This window comes from Diceros bicornis, chromosome 13 (assembly GCF_020826845.1).
Source record: "Diceros bicornis minor isolate mBicDic1 chromosome 13, mDicBic1.mat.cur, whole genome shotgun sequence".
Classification (NCBI taxonomy): Eukaryota; Metazoa; Chordata; class Mammalia; order Perissodactyla; family Rhinocerotidae; genus Diceros; species Diceros bicornis.
Window position 1 is genome coordinate 47,646,433 of NC_080752.1, and position 21,895 is coordinate 47,668,327.

At 45.0% G+C, this 21,895-nt stretch overlaps 1 protein-coding gene across 4 annotated transcripts in view; it reads left to right on the plus strand.

The window, feature by feature from the left end:
- The window catches only part of AZIN2 (antizyme inhibitor 2), a 34,735-nt gene extending 19,071 nt beyond the window's left edge, over positions 1–15,664 (plus strand). For 2 of the 4 annotated variants that reach the window (XM_058553591.1, XM_058553594.1), the window contains 2 exons: positions 12,227–12,441; positions 15,177–15,389. In XM_058553591.1, the coding sequence (XP_058409574.1) occupies positions 12,227–12,441; positions 15,177–15,315 (354 nt within the window). In that variant the 3' untranslated portion in view covers positions 15,316–15,389. Of the gene's footprint in view, positions 1–8,861; positions 9,075–12,226; positions 12,442–15,176 lie in introns of those variants that run through there. The other 2 variants (XM_058553592.1, XM_058553593.1) reach the window with 2 other exon arrangements.
- Positions 15,665–21,895: the final 6,231 nt, after the last annotated feature.

Here is a 21,895-nt window from a genome sequence, read left to right on the forward strand (position 1 = left end):
CCAGCTAGCCAACTGTTCATAATAAAAAACTTTGGCATTATTCTTGATTCTTGCTTTTCCTCTCTTCCCACATGCAGTCCACTTGCAATTCTTAAGTCTAATTCCAAAATACATTTGGAATCCATCTAATTTCTTCTCTGCCACCACTCTAATGCAAGCTACCATCACCTCCTTCCGGGGCTACTGCAGTAATCACTAAGTGGTCTTCTGGCCCCCACTCCTGGCTTCCTACTGTTTATTCTCCATACTGCAGACAAAGTTATCTTTAAAAAACCCAGAGATCATGTCCTTCCTCTGCTTAAAACCCTATGTGGCTTCCCTTTACTCTCAGAATAGAATCCAGACTCCTCACCATGGCTGGTGAGGCACCCGCCCATCTCTTCAGTCGCATCTCTCCCCACTACACCCCTCGCTCACCTGCTCCAGCCCTACCGGCCTCCTTTCTCTTCCTGGAACACCTAAGCTCTTACAGACCGAGGGACCTTTGTATTTGCTCTGCCCAGAGTGCTTTTCCACTTGCTCCTGAGGTGGGTGCCTTATTCTCTTCTGCTATGTCTCAGCTCAAATGTCACCTCTTCAGGGAGATGTTTCCTGACCCCTCTCTAAAGTGGGCTCGCCTCTCACCGTCAGATCATTTTGGCACCCTGTTTATTTTCTTCATAAGGCGTCAGAATCTGTAATTATCCTGTTTGTTTTTGTTTACTTGCTTACAGCCTGTCTTCCCCACTAGCATGTAGACTCTATGAGGGTACCACGTTGTCCAGTTTGTTCCCTGAGTTCCCAGCACCAGGGACTCAGTGCTGGGTACATAGGAGGGGAACTGGGAACACCAGGGAACACACTGGGAACACCAGTGCCTGGTACATAGGAAGTGCTTGAGAAATATTTATGGAATGAATGATGAATGAATGGATTGCCCACTATACTGTGAGCCCCTTGAGGGGAGAAACTGTTCATCTCTATTTCCCCAGTACGGGAGTTGGCACACAGTAGGTGCTTGGAAAATGTTGGATTGAATTAATTTTTAAAAATTATATAAACAACCTAAAATTTAAAGGAAAAAAAAAACCCCTCTGCAATCCTCAATCCTAATATAACTCTATTCATTTTTCCATACCGTCACTCCTTCTTTCGCCATACACCTAGTGTTACATGACTGCAAACGTCACATATAGATTGGGGGCGGCTAAAGTCATCGTGGGCTTAGTGTAGCAGGTGCTGTACTACGCACTTTACATGGCATTACTCTCTTAATCTTTATAAGAATCCTATAACCTGGATACTATTATCAGTCTCATTTTACAGATGAGAAAACCGAGGTATAGGAAGGTGAAGCAGTTTGCTCCAAGTCACACAGTTAATAAAGGGTAGAATTTTTTAACTGTGGACTGTGAGCCCCTCTAGGGTAAGCTTCATGTCTTATTCATCTTTGATTATCTGTGTGTTGCCAGAGAACAAGCTCTTAACTACTTTCGTATAAAATTATTGCCTCTCTATAAAATCGCTCCATCATTAGGCATTTGGACATTGCTAGTTTTTGGTTATTCTTATTCATGTTTCCATGAGTATTCTCTCTGCTTAGAATGCTCTTTGTTATTCTCTTTGCATGGCTGGTTCAATGTACATGCTTAAAGTGTATTCCCTTTTTAAAAACTATTTTCCTATGATGAGTCCCTGGAGTAGGATTATCAGGTAAAAAGATATGAGCATTTTTAGGCCTCTTGATCCATACTGCCAGACTGTTTTCCTCAGAGCTTGGATCAATATGTACTGTTACTAGTTGTGCTCGTTTCACAATAAGTTCACTAGCATTGCATGCTGTGACCTTTTTCTTGTTGGCTAATTTATCTGAAATGGTACACCTCAGTATTTCTTTCAGTTTTGTTTCTTTGACAAGGATAAAGCATTTTTTTGTTTATTGTTTTATTTCCTTTGATGTCAATGTCTTTAATATATCCTCTGTTCACTTAATTTGGGAGGTCTCTAAGTTTTTTCTTACAAATGAAGATGAGCTTGCATATGCATATGTGTGTGTATTTCATATAATATTTGACACATTTTTTTTCAATCTGTTGGTTTATTATTCTAGTCTTCTGATTCTTTGTTATTCCACAGAAGTTTCAAAATACTGTCATGTCTCTTAACCAAATGTGTTGCAATTAATACTAAGGAAATTTGTCCCTTTCTGCCTTTTGTGCTCTGAGGGTTATAGATTACCTTTATTTTATACATAAGTTTTTCCTATAGAAATAGAATGTTTATTGGAGAAAATTTAGCACAAATGGTAAAATAAAATAATCCACCGATGCCACCATTCAGAGATGACTTTTGTTAAAATTTACTTTGATTCCTTTTTTTTAAGTGTCATAGTGCACATTGTTTTTAACTTAAAAAAAACTTAAATATTGTAAGATATAGCTTTCTTTAAATACTGATATGTTAGGTGGAATTCTTATCTATAAACATTTTAAATGTTCACTGAGTGGTCTAAAATGACATATATTTAGGGTATAAATATGCAGTTCATAAATGTGTATTAGTACTTCATAAATGCAAGGTATAGGTGGGTGTGAGGAGGAACCCCGAGGGGGCAAGTACCATGGGAGTTTTGCAAGAATCTTGGGAAGCAAAGTTCAGGGTACAAGCTTCCGTCACCCTAGTCCATACGGAGAGACCCTCCCTCTGTTGCCAAGATTGGGCTTTCTTCCTCCCCATTGTATTTTATTCTAGTTATTTATGGTTAAAAGTGTGACTCTGTCTGGAATGTACTGCAATAGCACTTGTCAAGTGTGGGTCTGGTTAGTTCTTGTCTTAAAAATTCTTAAGTAATACTGTCTGACCCTTTTTTGTTTTATTTCTGCTTTGCCATACTGTACGTTAGTTTTCTTTTTTTGCAACTCTCTCTAGTCTTTATCCTGTCCTTTTGATTATTTTTTTCTTTGCTCAGCCTATTCCACACTGTTTTGACAACAGCTTTGTGCTGTGTTTAGAAAATTGGTAGGGTGCCTTCTATTTCCAGCAATGTGGTAGTCTAGATACTCTGAACAGCCTCCCCACTGACAACAAAGAAAATTGTATCCTGACTTATAAGAATGCAGGGAATCTTCAGAGGTCAAAAATTAAGTGAAAGTGGGAATCTTCATTTCACTAGAGTAAATGCAAGTCAACCCACCAGCCAGAGGGATCCTTTTAAAATGTAAGTCAAGGGGCCAGCCCAGTGGCGTAGTGGTTAAGTTTGTGCACTCTGCTTCAGCGGCCCGGGGTTCGTCGGTTCGGATCCCGGGCACGGGCCTACACACTGCTCATTAAGCCATGCTGTGGTGGCATCCTATATACAAAATAGAGGAAGATGGGCACAGATGTTAGCTCAGGGCTAATCTTCCTCAGCAAAAAGAGGAAGACTGGCAATGGATGTTAGCTGAGGGCCAATCTTCCTCACCAAAAAAAAAAAAATTAAAAAAAATTAAATGTAGGTCAAATCGTGTCTCTCCTCACCTACAACCCTGCTCTGGCTCCTGTCTCACTCCAACTTAAAGCCAAAGTCCTTACGGTGGCTTCCAAGGCCCTTTGTGATCAGTCCCTGCTTCCTCTCTGACCTCATCCCTCACCACTCTCCCTCTTGCTCATTTCACTCCAATCACACCAGCCTCCTTGCAGTTCCTTCAACTCACCAGGCACCTTCCTGCCTTAGCACCTTTGCACTGGCTTTTCCCTCTGCCTGGATCACTTTTCTTCCAGGTACCACACTGCTTCACTCCTTCACCTCCTTTAGGTCTTTGCTCAGAGGTCACCTCCTCAATGAGGGCTACCCTGACAACTTGTACTTATTTAATACTGCAACCTATCCCTCCTCTTGCTCTATTTTTTCTTTTATTTGGTAGCACTTATTACCTTCTAACATACTATACAATTTACTTCTTTATTTTGTTGTTTGCCTCCCTCCTGCTAGACTATAAACCCCATGAGCACACTAGTGTGTCCCAAGCACCTACAACAGTGACTGTTCAAATATGTGTTAAATGAATCAACTAATCCAGAGAGAAAACCTAACTCTGAAACTGGATTTCTCTCTGGGGGTGTATACTGAATCCTTGTAGCACTGATCTTCAGTTTTGATATCTGTGTGTGTTCCTAGAGACTAGTCAAGATGGAGAATCTGATGGGATCCCTGACCTAAAGCTGGGAACCCCCCAGAAGTACATCACCATTAGTGTAAGAGTAAACTAGAAAAAAATCCTGTCCCACAGAGGCGGATAGCAAGAAAACTTGTCTGTTTTGCTCTTGTTAGTGGTTGGAAAAGGGCAAAAAATTGAGAATTTGCAACCATAAGCCAGGATTTTCTTGTTTTTTTTGCCCACATTCACATTAACTATGTGGTCTGAAAAACCTCAAGCCTAGAATTTATTTTATCTTGCAGAAGCAAACACAAATTCTCTCTGGAGGAGGAATCTTCAACCTAGCCTTTTAATAATTCTCACAGATAAAGTTCCAGGGTACATGAGCTCACAGTCAAAAATCACAAAACACAAAGAAACAAGTCACCATGAGGGGAACCAGCAGAAGCAATAGATAGCAGAATCAGACCTGCAATTACTTCATGTATTGGAATTATCAGATGCTAAAAAAAACAAAAAATATTTACAATGTTTAAAGAAATAAGAAATTGAAAATATGACCAAAGAATAAGGAAATAGAAAAATATGAACTAGCAGATTTTAAAAAGGACTAAATAGAACTTCTAGAAGTGAAAAATATGAAAATTGAAATTATTCACAGGATAAGCCAGATATTAGAGACAGCTGAAGAGAGAATTAGAGAAGAGGAAGATAGAGCTGAAGAAACTATGCAAATATAGCACAGAGAGACAGAGAAAATAAGAAAGACAAAGGAAGTGACTGATAGAGTGAGAGGGCATAATGTCTAATCATAGTTTCAGAAAGAGATTGTATCAGAATACAGAACTATACTAGTAATTTGAACAGGAAAATTTTAATATAAAGAATTGCTAACTTTAAAGATATTTAATTACTAAAAGGGGTAAAAGCAGTTATTACCCCTGGTAAGGAAGAGTGAATAAGGAAGCAACTTAGAGGAGGGCTCCTCCCTCCAAGGCTGAGATAGAAACCTTTGAGGATAGGCAGTGACTATCATAGGGACATGCAGCCTACCAGTGGCAAAGAAACTTTCAGAGGGTGCCCGCCACAACTGAATCACAGGAGCAGCCTGTTGCTGAGTGGAGGGGAAGCTTGCTGGAAGGTGCGGGCCAAGGCTGAACTGTGAGTGCCACTGAGATGAATGCTACCAGACCCTCATACACTGAGCCATAGGTGGCCACACAGGAAACAGCAAGCTAGAAGAGGGAAAAGTCCCTTTTTCCTGACCTGTCCTTGCAGTGTCTATCTAGCAACCTCTACTGACAAAGCCTAACACAGAACTAGCTGCCAAAGAAGAACTATCTAGCTCCAGTATCACAAAGGAGAGCAAAGAAGGGTAGATTTGGAGCTAAGAGGTAAAAAAATTAGTAACTGGCAGAGAGTTAACAGAGACAATGGGAGAGAGGAACACCTGTTTTCAGATTCAGGAAACCCAACAAATCCCAAGTACATTACCTGAAAAGAAATCCACACCTAGACAATGTATCAGTGAAGCTGAATACCAAAGACAAAGAGAAGCTCTAAAAACTAGTGAGAGAAATGAGACAGACAGAAGAATACCTGTAGAAGAATGATCGACTTACAGTTTATTTTTCTCACATAACAATGGAAGGCAGAAGATAGTGGAATAATGGCTTCAATATATCAACCTAGAGTTTTATATCCAGAAAAATTGTTTTTCAAGAATGAGTATGAAGTCTAGGCATTTTCCACCAAGCAAATACTGAGAGACATATTCACTAAAGAAAATTCTAAAGGATATGTTTCAGGCATAAGGAAAATGATTCCAGATAGATGGTTTGAGTTGCAAGAAGGAATGGTGAGCAAAGATAGGTAAATATGTTGGTAAATCCAAAGAATTATTGTCACCGCCACCACCACCAATAACAATAACATCTAATTTGTGGGGTTTAAAAACAGGTTTTAGTTATGATTAGGTTCAACTGTGAGTAGCAGATCCCAAATTCCATGACTTGAACAAGATATTGAGGTTGATTTCACTCTCATGCAAATGTCTGGATTCAGGCAATTCAGAGCTGGTGTAGTGGTTTCATAGTCACATGGAACCATATGGCTTCCAGTTGTACTATTTCTAGGTGTTGCCCCCATCTTAGTAGGTACAAATTGAAGCCCCAGCTATTATAGGAAAGAAGAGGTGAAGTCCATGTGCCAGTTGTCTTTTAAGGAAATTTCCCGAAAGTAGCCACATAATACTTATGCTTCTATCCCGTGGCCATAACTAAGATCTTAGTCCCATGGCCATAACTGCCTGCAAGGAAAATTGGGAAATGTAGTCTTTATCCTGGGTGGACATATGTCCAGCAAAAATTGAGGGTTTGAATTGTTGGGGTGGTCAACTAGCATCTTCTGCCATAAATAAGACAGAATAAAACACTGGAGAGCAATAGACTGTAAGTTGGGAAGTACAGAGACCAAGCTGGTGTTCTAAGGTCTTGAATTGTTTGAGAGGAAGGTAAAGATATTGATTAATTTTAGACTTCAAGTTAGGAATGCATGTTAAAATGTAAATGTCTGGAGTAACGACTAAAATAGTAGAAGTAGATTATATAACTTCTAACAGTGAGTTTATTTTAATTGATTTAATTTGGACAGCAGCATAAAAAATAGACCAGCAAAACATAGTTGAGAGCACAGAAAAGACCCACACATATCTGGAAAGTTGATTTTTGATGGGGCTTGCAAAGCAGATCATTAGGGATTGTTTGATATATGATACTAGGACACCTGATGGTCCATATGCACAAGTGAAATTGGATCCCTATCTCACGCCATACATGAATATAAATTCCAGAAACCAATACAGGAGAATATTTGTTTGACTTTGAGATAGGGAAGAAGAGTGAAGAATGTCTTAAAAACCAAGAAGGAAAAGACTGATGTTTGTTTACATTAAAATGAAGAGGTTCTGTTCATCTCTTAGTGAAAGTAAAGAGGCAATCACAAACTGGGAGAAAAATATTGAAACACATATATAATTGATAAGAGATTAGCCAACAGAATATATGAGGATTCTTAAAAAAGAAACAGAGATGGGCCGGCCCAGTGGCGTAGCAGTTAAGCACGCACACTCCGCTTCAGCCGCCTGGGGTTCGCAGGTTCAGATCCCTGGCGCACACTGACGCACCGCTTGTCAAGCCATGCTGTGGCAGCATCCTATATAAAGTAGAGGAAGATGGGCACAGATGTTAGCCCAGGACCAATCTTCCTCAGCAAAAAGAGGAGGATTGGCATCAGATATTAGCTCAGGGCTGATCTTCCTCACAAAAAAAAAGAAAAGAGAAAAGAAACAGAGACAAATAAGAATCTTAAGAAAATAAGAAAAAAAACAATGTGAAGTAGAAAGCAATCGAAATATGGGTAGAAGACTTTAACAGGCAGTCCACAGAAGAGGAAAACCAAACAAAATGAAAAGTTACTCAACCTCACTGGTAATCAAGGAAATTCAAATAAAGACAAGATACCACTTTCTACTGATTAGATTAGAAAAAAATTGAAAAGCATGATAACATCAAGTGTTTGTGAGGATGTACAGTAGTTGGATCTCTTAGACATTGCTGGTGGGTGTTGGTATTTCCACTTTGGGAAACAAGTTGGTATTATTCAGATAAAGTTAGACATGTGTAGATCCTCCCTCCAAGCAAGTTCCCAAGTATATATTGTAAAGAAACTCTTGGCGTGTGTTTGAGATGTATCAGAATGTTCACAGGGGAAATTTTTATAAAATAAAACATTGGAAACAACGTTAATGTTGTCTTAATGCAGGGTAATAGATAAATTACAGCGTATTCCATACAATGAATTCCGCAGATGCAGCATATTGTGAATTATGACTATATGCATCAGTTGGATGAGTCTTGGGAATGTAAGTTTCAACAAAACATAAGAGCAAGCTGCAGAGATTTCATACTCTATAATCCCATTTATATAAGTTTCAAAAGTGTGCAAAACTAAATACTATATTGTTTAGAGTTAGGTATATTTATGGAAAACAGTAAAACAAGAGAATAATGAAAACAAAATTTAGCATAATGGTTACCTCTGGAGAGGGAAGGGGAAGAGGCATGTCATTGGGGTGGGCCACACAGGGATTTTCAAAGACATTGGAAATTTTATATTTCTTTAGCTGGATGGTGGGTCCACAGATATTAATTTTATTGTTATTCTTTGTATCTTACACGATTCAAACATTCTTTTGCATGAATTAGTTAAAAATTGAGACTGTCATTATTGCTTATTAATATTCTTTGATAGGCTCAGGTTTATTCTTTTATTGCATTATTTCTAACATTTAGGAACATATCTTGGGGATTTTAATTAGTAATAGCTTATTTAATCTATTCATTAAATTGGGGAGAATTCTCTTTTTTGCTTTACTAAGTTTTTCCAGCTAGGAGAGGGTAAAACTGTTGCCTTTTCTTTTTCCCATTAAGGTTTTATTATTTTCTTTGAATATGTATTATTGTGGCCCAAGTACATGAAATGAAAGCATTCCTGTTGTGAGTGGAAACAGTCCCCTGTATTTTAGAGCTAAGAGACTGGCTTGTACATTGAAACTCACTCATTTCCTCTAATAACTCCCTCCCTCCCCTTTGGATTTTCCAGGTGGGCAAATGTTAACTGCAACATGATATTTTATTTCTGTATTTTCTATATATTACACCTTTTTGTTTCTTTTTTTCCTAATAGCTATTGCCAGCATTTCTCATGATATATAAAATAGGAGTGGTGACAGAAAGCTTCAGACTTGGAGTCAGAAGAATTGAGTTCGAGTACTGACTTTGCCATATAGTAGCTGAGTCACATTAGGCAAGTTACTTAATCTCTCTGAGCCTTGCTTCATTTCTTCATCTGGAAAATGAGGGGGTGAACGTTAATTACTAAGGTTGCTTCTGGTTCTGAGATGAGGCCATTCTAGGGTACCTCCATTAAGTTTGAGTTGGTGCCTTATTTTAAATAGTCTCTCTTCATTGTGGGGTTTGGTTTTGTCTGCAGTTTTAATCAAGAACAGATGCCACGGGCTACCGCATGCCATGTTGAAATGTATTGGGAAAATTACACTTGAACTGTAGATCTTTATTTTCCATATGATGACGAATCCGGTGATCGACTTGCTTATATCACCCCTGCCTTCCATTTAGAGATAAATTATCTGACCATTGGAGGTGATTCTTTGAATATGAGGTGGATTTGGTTAGCTAAGGTTTCATTCTGGATTTCTGACTGTATGTTCACAAGTAAGATTTTGACCATAGGTTTTTGTTCTTTTTTTCCTTTTTGTGTGCTGCCCTTGTTCATTCCATTTTTTTCTTTTTAAAATATGTTTGTACACATTATGTAGTATAGGAATTATTGATTTATTCTTTAAAAGTTGGGGAATTATTTAAGGACTTCATCAGAGCCATGTCCCATTTTAAATGTTTGCCCTGTTTCTTCTATGGATCCACTCATGTATTGGGCCTCTGTGAGAAAGGCAGCCAGTCGGTGCAGCTAGGAGGCCCCTGGTCTGGGACCACTCAGAGTTCTGCTACCAACTCCCTCCAGAACCTGGAGCAGGTCACTTCCTCCCTCTGTCTTCTCATCTGTAAAATGTGAATTGCAACTACCTCCCAGGTGAGGCGTGAAGTAGTGATGGGCATGCTTTGTAAACCAGGAAGCCCCTGTCCTCTCTCGTGGGGGAGCTGGTAGCAGACTGGGCGTCTTATATTGTTACAGGTGCTTGTCCATTTCCACTCAGTTTTTGGACTCGTAAACAGAGCTGAGACTCACAAGCTTGTCACCACATGCTTTTGGAATATTTATTTTGGATATTCCTTTTTTTAAAAAAAAATAATGGCTTTAAATAGTAAAAGGGTAGCTTTGCATTATTTTCTGTGAAGTTTTAAAATCTTTTTTTTCCACTGATTTTTTTATTTATACCACTAATAAGAAGTGAGAGAACCCTAACATAACTTAAGGGTGCCTTTTCTTTTTACTTTATTATGGAAGAACCTTTGAAACCTATTTTCTCAAGGATCCTCGTGGATACATTTTGTATAGCATCCCACCCCCCCACCTGATCTTTAAAAGTTACTTTAATGTTTTTAACAATGAAGATAATTCAGAGCAATTGAGATTAATTTTATTCATTAACAGAAAGCTTGTAAACAAGAATGTTCAGTCATGTGAACACAGATATACTTGCTGGTCTCCCCTTTCTAGAATGGGGCTTCATGAGCACAGGACTTTGTTTCTTTGTGTTCACTGCTGCATCCCTGGCTCCTGATCAGTGCCTGGCACATAATAGGTGCTCAGTAAGTGTTAGCTGAATGAATGAATGAATGAATGCAGGATAGTTCTCATTCTTGATTTTAATACTGTGTGCATGTTTTTCTTTATTAATGAGACTAATGGCTTATTAACTTTTTGTCAAACATTTGAATATTATTTCTGCTTATGAAATCTGTGACTTTTCTTTCTCAATTTTACTCATTCCTGGTGCTGGTAAGGTATTGAAACACCTTTCCATTTTCCTCTATTGGTCTTCTCCACTGCCTTGTTCTAGGCTCTTTGGATGGCTTCTATATTCCCTCCCTCCCCCTCTCCTTCCCTCCCTCCTTCCTCCTTTCCCTCCTTCCTTCCTTTCTTCTCCTTCTCGTCACTCATGTATTTCTCATTCATTTAAAAGATATTATTCAGAAAAGCACCTACTGTGTGCTAGACTGCTAGGCATGGAGGAGATGGGGGTGAACAAGATGGTCATGAACTCTGGGCTCATGGAATTTATAGTCTGACAGGGAAGACAGGCCTGAGCACATACATTTCACAAACACCTAATTATAAATTATGGTAAATGCTATGAAGGCAAAGCTTGGGGAGCATGGAGCTTTAGGAAAGGCTTCCATGAGGCTGTTTTAGCTGAGATCTAAAGGGACACTAGGAGTTGGCAGGTTTGGGGCCTCAGGGAACAGCACAGGGGGAGACTGGGGGTGGGGGAAGGGAAGCGGGTTCAGGGGAGCCCAGAGCACCTGGTGTGCCTGGAACACAGTAGGTGCAGCGGAGGGTAGAGTGAGGGGCCTCCGAGGGCACAGTCAGGATTCGCTCATGTCCATCTTTCGGTCATGACTCCTCCTCGAGCACCTGCCTGGCAGGATCCCTACACTGTGACAAATTGCACTGGTATCTTGGTTGTCTGCAAATGGTCTGTGTTACAGATTTCTTTTCAGGATTTGGAAGTCATTTAAGAAAAAATTTAAAATTTTATGTAATTGGTAGTTGTGTCTTTGGGCAAGTTACTTAACCTCTCAGAGCCTCAGTTTCCCCGAAATGGGAGGAATTATGTCTACCCTGTGGAGTCCTCTGTGACCTCTGCCAGGTCACTTTGTGATTGTCTGCTGGAGGCCCGTCTTCCTCACCAGACTGAGAGCCTGAGGGAGGGTGGTTCTAACTCCCCTGTGTACCTCTGGCTCCTGTGACCGGGCCTGGCACAGAATGAGAGGATCAGGGAGGCCTTCATAGAAGAGGGAGCCCCAGGGCCAGGCCCAGAGTACAAGCTGGATTTGAGGAAGGGGGAAGGGCTGTGGAGGTGTGGACATACCCAGGGTCTGGAAAGTGGCAGATATGCCAGTGAAGGCCGAAGCCGAGAGGTGATACCAACAACAATATTAATAATAATGAGAACGCTAACTTACTGAGCCCTAGCCATGTGCCAGACACTGTTCTAAATGCTCTACCTGTACTCATTTATCCTTTCAGTAATGCTAAGAGGAAGGTACTATAATTATTCCCATTTTACAAATGAGCAAACCAAGGCCCAGAGGGATTAAGTACCTTGCCCAAGGTCACACAGCTAGCAAGTGTTGGAGCCTGGATTCAAGACCAAGCATTGTGGCTTCAGACTGTAAGAGGCAATGAATGCAGACAAGTGGGAGGCCCTTAAATGCCAGCCTAGGAGACCCATCCAGTCTTTATCCTATTGGCTCTGGAGCCGTGGAAGGCTTTTGAGGGAGCACAGTGCTAAGGCTGTACACAGAATGCCCAGGAAAGCTGAATGTGGCCATCCCTCTCTCCTGCAGAAACCATCCACGGAGCAGCCCCTGTACAGCAGCAGCCTGTGGGGCCCAGCGGTCGATGGCTGTGATTGCATAGCTGAGGGCCTGTGGCTGCCGCCACTACACGTAGGGGACTGGCTAGTCTTTGAGAACATGGGCGCCTACACTGTGGGCATGGGTTCCCACCTCGGGGGGACCCAGACCTGCCGCGTCACCTATGCCATGTCTCGGTTGGCCTGGTAAGGGGGCCCTGCTGGGAAATGGAGGAGGGGAGGAGAAGGGAACAGGCTGGGCAGATGCAGTGAGGGAAACCTGCTTCTGTGTAATTCGATTTGACAAGTAGCTCTTGGCTGCTGATTCCAAGTCAGGCCTGTACTGGGCACCTGGCTGTGGCCATGAACGAGACTGAGCTTCCCTTGAGGAGCTCAGAGCCGTGTGAGACACAGAGGGGCAGATAGGCGCTCCTGATAATACTGGGTGGTGGGGGTGGGCTGTGGAAGCTTACAGCCCTCCCTGAGGCCCAGACCTGCCTCTCTGAGGAAGGAAGGAGGAAGTCGAGCCTGGTGGATGAGTGGGAGCGAGGCAGTAGGAGGTGGGAGGGGGTGGGAGGGGGTTCCAGGCAGAAGGAACAGGGAGCAAGCATGCTGCCTTCAAGAAAACTACATGAGGCTGGTCGTGGCTGGAGAGAGAGCAGGGCTGGATCTGGGAAGGGCTTTGGAGGCCGTGTGAAGGGCTTTGAGCTGCAGGAAGCACGGACTGGTTTGAAGCAGGGGAGTGACATGTCTGATCTGGATTTTAGAGGACCACTCTAGCTACTGTGTGGAATGAGGGAGGACAAGGGCAGATGTGGACAGAGCTGACCAGTCTGGTGGCTGCTCTGTGACCTGGGAAAGACTTGCCTGCTCGCTGAGCCTGTGTCTTCCCATCTAGAAAATGAGGATAACACTCGCCCTGCGAGCCTCACCGGGCTAGCGTTGAGACCCAGTGAGGCGAGAGGTGCACCGGACAGAAACAAAGTCACGTTTGTTGAACCCTCTGTCAGGCATCTCATGATTATTTCCCTCCACCCACACAAAACTCTGTGGGATCAATGTTATCACAGAGAGGTCACTTGCTTGAGGTCACACAGCTGGTCAGTGGTGAAGAGCCCCATTTGGGGGCTGGGGAGATGGCTGCGGAGCGCAGGAGCAGTTGGGAGGGGCTTCTGTGCTGGGCCCTCAGGAGTGAGTACAGCCTGTGTCCTGAGGCCCGCCCAGGAGCAATGCTACCAAACCCCAGGCCCGACGGGGCTCAGTGTCAGTCTCATTTCGTTCATCAGGTCAACACACCTTTGCTGTTTCTACTCCCTGCCGGGGTGCGGGACAGGCTGATGCGGCCATTTCGACATCAGGGGGGTTTTGACAAGGCCTAAAGAACAAACTTAAAAAAAACAATCACCGTGCAGGCGTCCTTATCCCTTCCTGGGTCCGGCATCAGCAGACACAGCAGAGGAGGGTGCAGGGAGTCGGTTACACCCATTACTAGGAACCACACGTTCTGATGAACTGAAATGGCCATGTCAAAAAATTCCGCATATCAAAGGAGCCGTGTCAGAACGTGCTGCATCAGAGCCTGGCTCTGTGCCGGGTCCTGGGGGTACAAGAGCATCTAAGACTGTGGGGTGAGCCGAGGCACAGACCTGCACACACAGACACTGGCATAGAGAGTGGAAAGGTCACTGGGGAGGGAGGGACAGCGCGTGGGGGAGGGGTGGCCAGGCTGCTTCTCAGGAGGCACCACCTGATGGGTAAGGAGGGATTAGCCAGGCACAGGAGGGCCAGGCAAGCCGACAGGTGGGTGGTCCGGGCTGAGAGGTGTGGGGGCTTGAAAGAGTCCAGTTCATTCAAAGAATTGCAGGTAGCTCTGGCTGGCTGGAGTGGCATGTGGGGAAGACTGGATCAAGAAGGACCTTGGAGGCCCAGATTGGACTTGATCTTGAAGGCAGTAAGGATCCATGGAGGGGTTCTAAGAAACTGGAGCAGCTCATTTTGAAAGATAAGGAGACAGACAGAGGGCGCTTGGCCTGGAGAGCCTTCCACCGGAAGGGAACAGCCTGACTGGGCTCTGTGCAAAGACACTGACTACTGACTTGCTGTCGAATTGTTCACATCAGCAAAGAGGGAGGCCTTCCTGCAGGTGGGGGACTGGAAAGGGCAGGGAGAGACTGAGAGCAGAGGGAAGCCGCTGGAGACTCAAGGGCAGAGATTTACCTTTTGGAAGAGATGAGCCTGGGCTAGAAATGTCTGCAGGAGGCAGGAGCAGATCAGGGAAACTGCAATCCTGGCTAGAGACAGTGGCAGCAGTGGGAGTGGAGAGAAGTGGGCACCTGTGAGGATGTTCAGGAGCTGCGCTTGGCAAGGATCTGCTGGGTATGGGAACAAGATTTCCAGCTTGTAGCTAGAGCAGCTGATCAGACAGTGGAGCCATTTATTAAGATGGGCAGGTAGGAGGAGAAACAGTTTGTAGGATTTTTTGAGGAGGGCAGGAAATGATTTTTTTTTTTTTAAGTCCTAAGCCTGGGGTATGGAGAATGTGGACTTTGGAGTAAGAGAGTTGGGTTGAATCCTAGTTCTACAACCTTTCAGGGATGTGACTTTGGGCAGCTCACTTCTCTCTGAGTCTCAATTTTCTCATCAGTAAAATGGGGGTGACAATGCTGCCCTTTCAGGATTCTGGGAGGATGCAATTAGATAATGTAAGTCAAGAGCCTGGCACAATGTCTGCCATGGAGTAAGTGCTCCATAAATGTGGGTTCCTTTCCCTTGTGGGGTGGACTATAGGGGAGAAGAGAGCGGGGTGGAAGAGGGGTCAGCAGGCCTTCCCCCGTTCCTGTCTTGGGCTGGGCTCTGGGGCTCAGGTGAGAACTTCCGGATTGGGAGCCCCCGGCCTGCAGGCCCCATGCTGGCTGCTTTCTGTGCCCCTCTCTCACCTGCAGGGAAGCGCTTCGAGGGCATCTGCTGCCTGCAGAACAGGATGAGGACACCGAGGGCGTGTGCAAGCCTCTGTCCTGTGGCTGGGAGATCACAGACACCTTGTGTGTGGGCCCTGTCTTCACCCCGGCGAGCATCATGTGAGCCGGCCCCGTTCTCCCCCCCAACCCTGAGAACCCCAGTGGGGCCGCAGCGATGCCTCTGGGAGAGGTGGGCAAGGCGGCAAGCAGGGGCACCCTCTGGCCAGGACTCTGGTGCTCACTCTGCCGCCCCCCATGCTCCACCTGTAGTGTTTCTGCCCTGTAAATAGGACCAGTCTTACCTCGCTGTAGTTCAAGTATGCAACATAAATCCTGTCCCTTCCAGCTGTGTCTGCGTCCTCTGCAGCGGAAAGGGCCTGGTCAGCCAGGTATGGGAGTGTTCTTGGGGTCTCCCTTGGTCTCCTTCTCACCTTTGTAAATATGAAGCAAATAAATATTTAGGCTTTTTAATACTCCAGTGGAATCTGGCAGTTCAATTCACAAGGCAGCCTCGGGTAGGCCAGGGGCAAGACTTTCCAGCCTACACTGATGACACTATGCCCTCTGCTTCAGTCCTGACCCAGCCACAGTGTGGGCATCTCCGAGCACTGGTACTCAGCTTCTCTGACTCACCTCTCTCCTCTCCACAGGCCTCCATGCCTGGCATCATGGGGAAGGGGGAGCTGCCAGGGGTTTAGGTGGGGGTCAGAGTTGCCTCTCTTCAGCCTTGGAGCTGCAGCTCATGACTGGTGAGGGGCCTCTCTGTGAACCCAACCCCCAGCCTAAGGCCTGGGCCAAGTGGGGGCAGTCGAGTATTTGACACAGCTTTGGAAATTTATACCAAAGATGAAGAGCAAAGAGATGGGTGTCGGGGAGGTTTTGAGGTTTTGAGGGCCTGACTCTCCTTGCAGGCCCAGGAGGCAGTGAGAGTAGTGCAAATACATGGTGGCAGGTGGTTGGCGACTGTCAGAACAGGGTTGGCCATAGAGTCTTGCCATGTCCAGTGCCAAGGGCCACAATGCTCATGTCTCTCGGACTGGCAGTTCTTTGTCAGGACAAAGGCTTCTGCACACTGCCAGGGTTCCAAGCTACACGCCTGGGTGTGTGAGCTGCCCAGCAAAGGAGTTCAGATTTTAGAGTTCCCCCAGCTGTTACAGGGGACCTGAAAGATTTTTCTTCTGCAGTTTAAAAACATTGATATATAATTCACATGCCTTAAAATTCACTCTTTCAAAGTATAGAATTCAGTGGTTTTTACTATATTCATAGAGTTTGTGAAGCCGTCACCACTCTCTAATTCTAGAACGTGTTCATCACCTCAAAAAGAAACCCCGCACCCATTAGCAGTTATTCCTTTTCCCTTTCCCTCAGCCCCTGGCAACCACTAATCTACTTTCCATCTCTGTGGATCTGCCTGTTTTGGACATTTCATTGTGATTGTTTTTATATCTTCACTTGAGCCTCTCTCTGGGTAAGCCTGGTACAATGTGCATTTTTTCCCCATACCACCAAGCAATTCTCTGAAACCAGCTGGGTGTCCTACAATTCAACTCAATTCTGACACTATCTATCCAGAGATAGCTTCAGATCCCACAGGTTAAGGGCTCAGTCCTACAAGACTGTCCCCCCTTCCCTCAACTTCAGATGCCAATCACCAAGTCCAGTTTGTCACCTGTGCTTCTGACCAACTGGCTAGAGATTGGAGGTTCCAACAGCCCCCTCCTTGGTTCAATTAATTTGCTAGAGTGGCTCACAGAACTCAGAGAAACATTTTACTTACTATATTACTGGTTTATTACAAAAGGACATAACTCAGGAACAGCCAGGAGGAAGTGATGCAGAAGGCAAGGTATGGAGAAGGGGCATGGCGCTTCCAAGCCCTCTCTGAGCGTGCCACTCTCCCCATACCTCCATGTGTTCACCAACCCAGAAGCTCTCTGAATCTTGTCCTTTTGGGTTTTTATAGAGGCTTCATTACACAGGCATGATTGATTAAATCATTGGCCATTGGTGATTGAACTCAATCTCCAGTTCCTCTCCCCTCCCGGGAGGTTGAGGAGTGGGACATAACAAATGACACCTTTATCACTCTCATCACTTAGGAAATTCCAAGGATTTTAGGAGGTCTGTGCCAGGAACGGAGATGAAGACGAAATATGTATTTCTTGTTATAAGTCACAACATCACATCTGGCCATCCTGTTTCAGTATCTCAGCCAAGCCTAGGTCCTGCACGTGGCTTTGTGGTCATCTAACGAGGCAACATATTCTGAGTGAACTAGGCGCTTGCCAAAAGCAGACATATCTCCCTTTTCCAGGCTGGGCCTAGTTTTTGATACTTTGACAATGAATAGGCTGAAAGCTCAGGACACCAAGGGACTCAGAGAGCAATCACAAAGGGTTACTCTACTGCCCTTTGTTATCCATCCAAAGCCACATTTTACATATTACCATGCTGGGCTCAGCCCTCCATCTATGAGACAATTTCTGGGACTTTTTCCGTTTCCATGCTGAAGCAGATCTAGACCCATTCATGCCTTTTTTTCGGCGGGGGGTGGGGTGGGGTGGGGGTGGGTGTGGGGGCAGGTAGTAAACACAAGTTTTTCTGCTGGAACCAGGCATCTGTTTCCAAAGGTGGCAGGCACCCTCTGAAGACAGCTGGCTGCAGTGAGATCCAGGCCTAACTCATTACCTTGTTTGAAGCAGGTTCACTAGGGAAAGTCCTCTGTGGCTCTTAGTGACAGCAGCTGGCATGGAGTTTGAACATATTTCTCACTGCAGCCTATATGCTTCTGCTTCTGGAGCAGACACATGACAGGATCTTTGAGAAGATAATTGAAAGTATATTCAAAAGGGGCAGAGGGAAGAGATCTGGTGTGCTGATGGTAGCATGCACTTCCTTCATCCCCCAGGCTGGTTAAGGCGAGCCAAGCCAGGGAGCCTGACGGGAGTCTGAGACACACAAGTTGTCATCTCCGTCCACCCCTGCTCAAGAGGGAGATGCTGGCTCTCTGGGTGTCATCCCTCCACTAGGAAACCCACCTGCCCAAGCCAGCTCATTCCAGCTATAAAGGGACCATAGGGGAAGCAACAGGATGGGAGTTCCCCCTCAACCCTTCACTCCATTTTAAACCCTCTTCCTGGCACCTCTGGGATGAGCAGCTAAACCCATGTAAATTCAACCAGAAAAATTATCCAATATAGCTTCCTAGCAGTGAGAGGGATCTTGCTGAAACATGAATCCATCCTTGTCAGTCCTCTGCTGAAAACCCTTCAGTTGATTCCCGTTGTGATGCCCATAAAAGCTAAATTGCCTGAGACCTCTGCCCACCTCTCCAATCTCATCTCACGCCACTCGCCACTCGTTTCTGACTGTGCTCCAGCCTATTGGCCTCTTTTCAGTTCCCCACATTTACTAAGCTCTTTCCTGCCTCCAGGCCTTTGCCCTTGCTGCTCCCTCTGCCTAAACAGCTCTTCTTCCAGCTTCTCCAAGGCTGACTCATTCTCACCTTAAAGGGCTCACCTTAAACGCTGCCTTCTCAGGAAGGCCTTTTCTTAATATGCTATTCAAAGTGGCCCCCCACCTAGTTATGTGAAGTCACCTTTTACAGGAATTAGATTCTAAAGACAATATGTAAGGCAAGAACCACATCATCAAAGTTATTGAAAAATCCCTTAGAAAGCTATCATATTGGAGGCAGTACATCATTCCCCTCTTTCTGTTCCTCTAACATGCCAGGCACATTTCCTTATGAACCCAAAAGCTCCGTGATCTCGCTCCCACACCCATACAGGTCTTTGCTCAAATGTCCCCTTCTCAGGGAGCCCTTCCTGATCACCTTCTTTCAAACTGTAACACTCCCACTCCCACCCCAGCATTCCATAATCCCCTTCATAGCCTTACTTCCCACTCCCCCCATAGCTCACCATCTAACATACGTTTTATTTAGAATTCTCGCTTAAGGGCAGAGATTAGTTTATTTTGTACCCTGCTGTGTCCTCAGTGCCTAGACCACTGCCCTACACATAGATGTTCACTAAATGTTGAATGAAGGAAACTTTCAGGTCTCAGCTTGGGTATCTCCTTTTTTTCCCTACTCTGTGCCTTGGTTGGGTATTGCTTCTCTGAGCTTTCATAGCATCCTGTATTTACCCATATTAAAGGACTGTTGATCACAATGTATTGTAATTTTTCTACTTGTCCTCCTGCAAATCTGTTAATTCCACAAAGACAGAGAGTGTTTCTTCTATTTGCCAATGTGATCTGAAGCCTGGGTTTGTGCTTGGCACAAAGTAAGTGCTTAGTGTCTTTTGAATAAACTAGTCTTGGAGGGTGGGGGGTACCCTTGAATCCCAAGGTGTGTGTGTGGGGGAGTATCTGGCCCCTTCTCCTTAGCTCCTGAACAGCAGCCTAGACCCTGCAGAGGGCAGACTACTGACGGGAATGGGCTGAGGGCCCTGCAGGCCACCACAAGGCCACACTCAGGAAGAGCGGAGGTCAACACAATAATGAACCGTAGGCGGGGAGGCACATGGGATGCCCCAATAGCTTTCTACTTTTCCACTCTGCTGGGTGACCTCAGGCTACGATTGCCAGATAAACGACAGGGCGCCCAGTTAGATCTGAATTCAGGTAAACAACGGATAAACTTTTAGTAAACGTACATCCCATGCAATATTTGGGATATCCTTACACTAAAACATTATGTTGTTTACCCAAAATTCAACTTTAACTGGGCGTCCTGTATTTTATTTGCTAAATCTGGCGACCCTACCCTGGCAAGTCCCTGTCTCTCTCTGGGTTTCGTTTTCCCCGTCTGTGGAAGGGGGATATTTCCGTGAGGCTAGCCTGAGGGACTCCACAGGCAGAGCAAAATCCCCCAAGACGCCAACTCTCCGCTCCGAGGAGTCCTGTGGGAAGCTCCCTGGTCTCGGGAGAGTTTCTCGCTGAGCGAATATGAGCAAGCCTTTTCCTCCAGGAGCCTCAGTTTTCTCATCTAAGTATCCCAGACTGTCAGGAGTGGAAACCATGCTCGTAACCACTGCCTCGCGTAACCTTTATCGCTCAACCTCCAGCCGCCAGGACTCTGCATCACGTCCCGCAATCCCCGCGGCCGCGGATTTCCGGTGGTGTAACGTTACTTCCGGGTCAGAGAGTCTCCTAGGCGTCGAGCCACGCGCTCTCGCGCCCTCTGTCGGCCCGGAGGAGGAGCTGACTTTACCAAACAGACAGTGAGAAGAGACAGCGGAGTCCATTGGTTGAAAGACGGAGACTCAGCTCCTGGCCTCCACCAATGGAAAACCGAGGCTTCGCCGGGGGCGGGGCTCCCACGGGAAAGGGGTCAGCCCGGGACGCCGGCAGCGTGGGAAGGGGACGGTCTGTCTCTGCCGGGCTAGAGAGGCCTGAAGTAACACCGGAAGTGAGCTCCTTGATCACCAGCTATTTCCGCTTCCACTTATACAGTAGGAGGATCCTAGCGTAAGAGGACCAGAGAGCCGTACGGAGCTAGCGTGTGGTGTCTGCGGTGTCCTCCTTATCCGTTTCGTACCCGAGAGGAGACACCCGATGAGTTCACGCAGAAAATCAGGGGCTTTGAACGAATTCTTGACTTCCAGGCCAAGATGTTTTACATTTTAAACTAATAAAGGGCACTTACTGGGTGCCATTCCCTGCCCCTGCCCTGCACTCGCATTATTTCATTTAATCCACACAAGTGTGTGGAGTGAATTATGACACAGACTTCGACCCCTCACTGCCTGTGTTGGAATTCTGGTTTTGCTAGTTATTACCTGTGTTTCCTGGCGCAAGTTACTCCCTCTGCCAGTTTCTGCATCTAAAAGAGAATAATAGTACCTACCTCATACCACTGTCCTAAGGATTAAATAAATTAACATATTTAAAGTGCTTAGAACAGCACCTGACATGTAACCATAGTAACCACTTATTTCCATTTACAAATTAGGAAACTGAAGCTAGATGTGAAGTAACTTGCCCAGAAGAAATAGTAACTAGTGGAGTCAGGTTGGGAAGCGTCTCTGCCTGCTCTGGAGGAAACTCTCAATCGCTATACCCTGTAGCCCTCTTCCTATGCTTAGAGGAAGCCTGTGGTGACCATAATTGCCTTTATAGCAGCATATGTATTTATTTAGTAGAGCCCTATTACCAAATGGCTGCTCTCTGGGCATTTTAATAACTCCAGTTAGGATGGTGAGGCTCTATTTGTTCTATACATCTCCAATTAACATGGTGCAGCTCCAAGATCCATCTCCTGCTAAATCCCATTGATATGAAAATCGGGAATGAACTTCTGAACATGTTAAATTTGAGATCCTGTGAGATATCCAAGTGGAAATAACTGTGATTTGGTGTGGTAAGTGCTATTTTAGTGGAAAGCACAAGGCGCCAAGGGAGTTCTGATTAGAGATAGACGTAACTGCCTGCTAGGGTTAGGACAGACTTGGCAGAAGCGACAGGCCTTGATGGATGAGTAGGAGTTGACCAGGTAGAGGTCACTCACCAGAGGAATGGTGAGTACAAGGGAATAGTGGTGTGATAATTCAGAGTCCTTTCTTGGGAACTGCAGTACAGGATGGAAGATGAGAATGAAATGGAGATTGGAGCATATTATGAAGAGTTATGTCCTGGAGGTATCAGCAAGTTGTCAGAAGTTTCTGAGCAAGGGAGAGAAGTCAGCTTTGTACTTT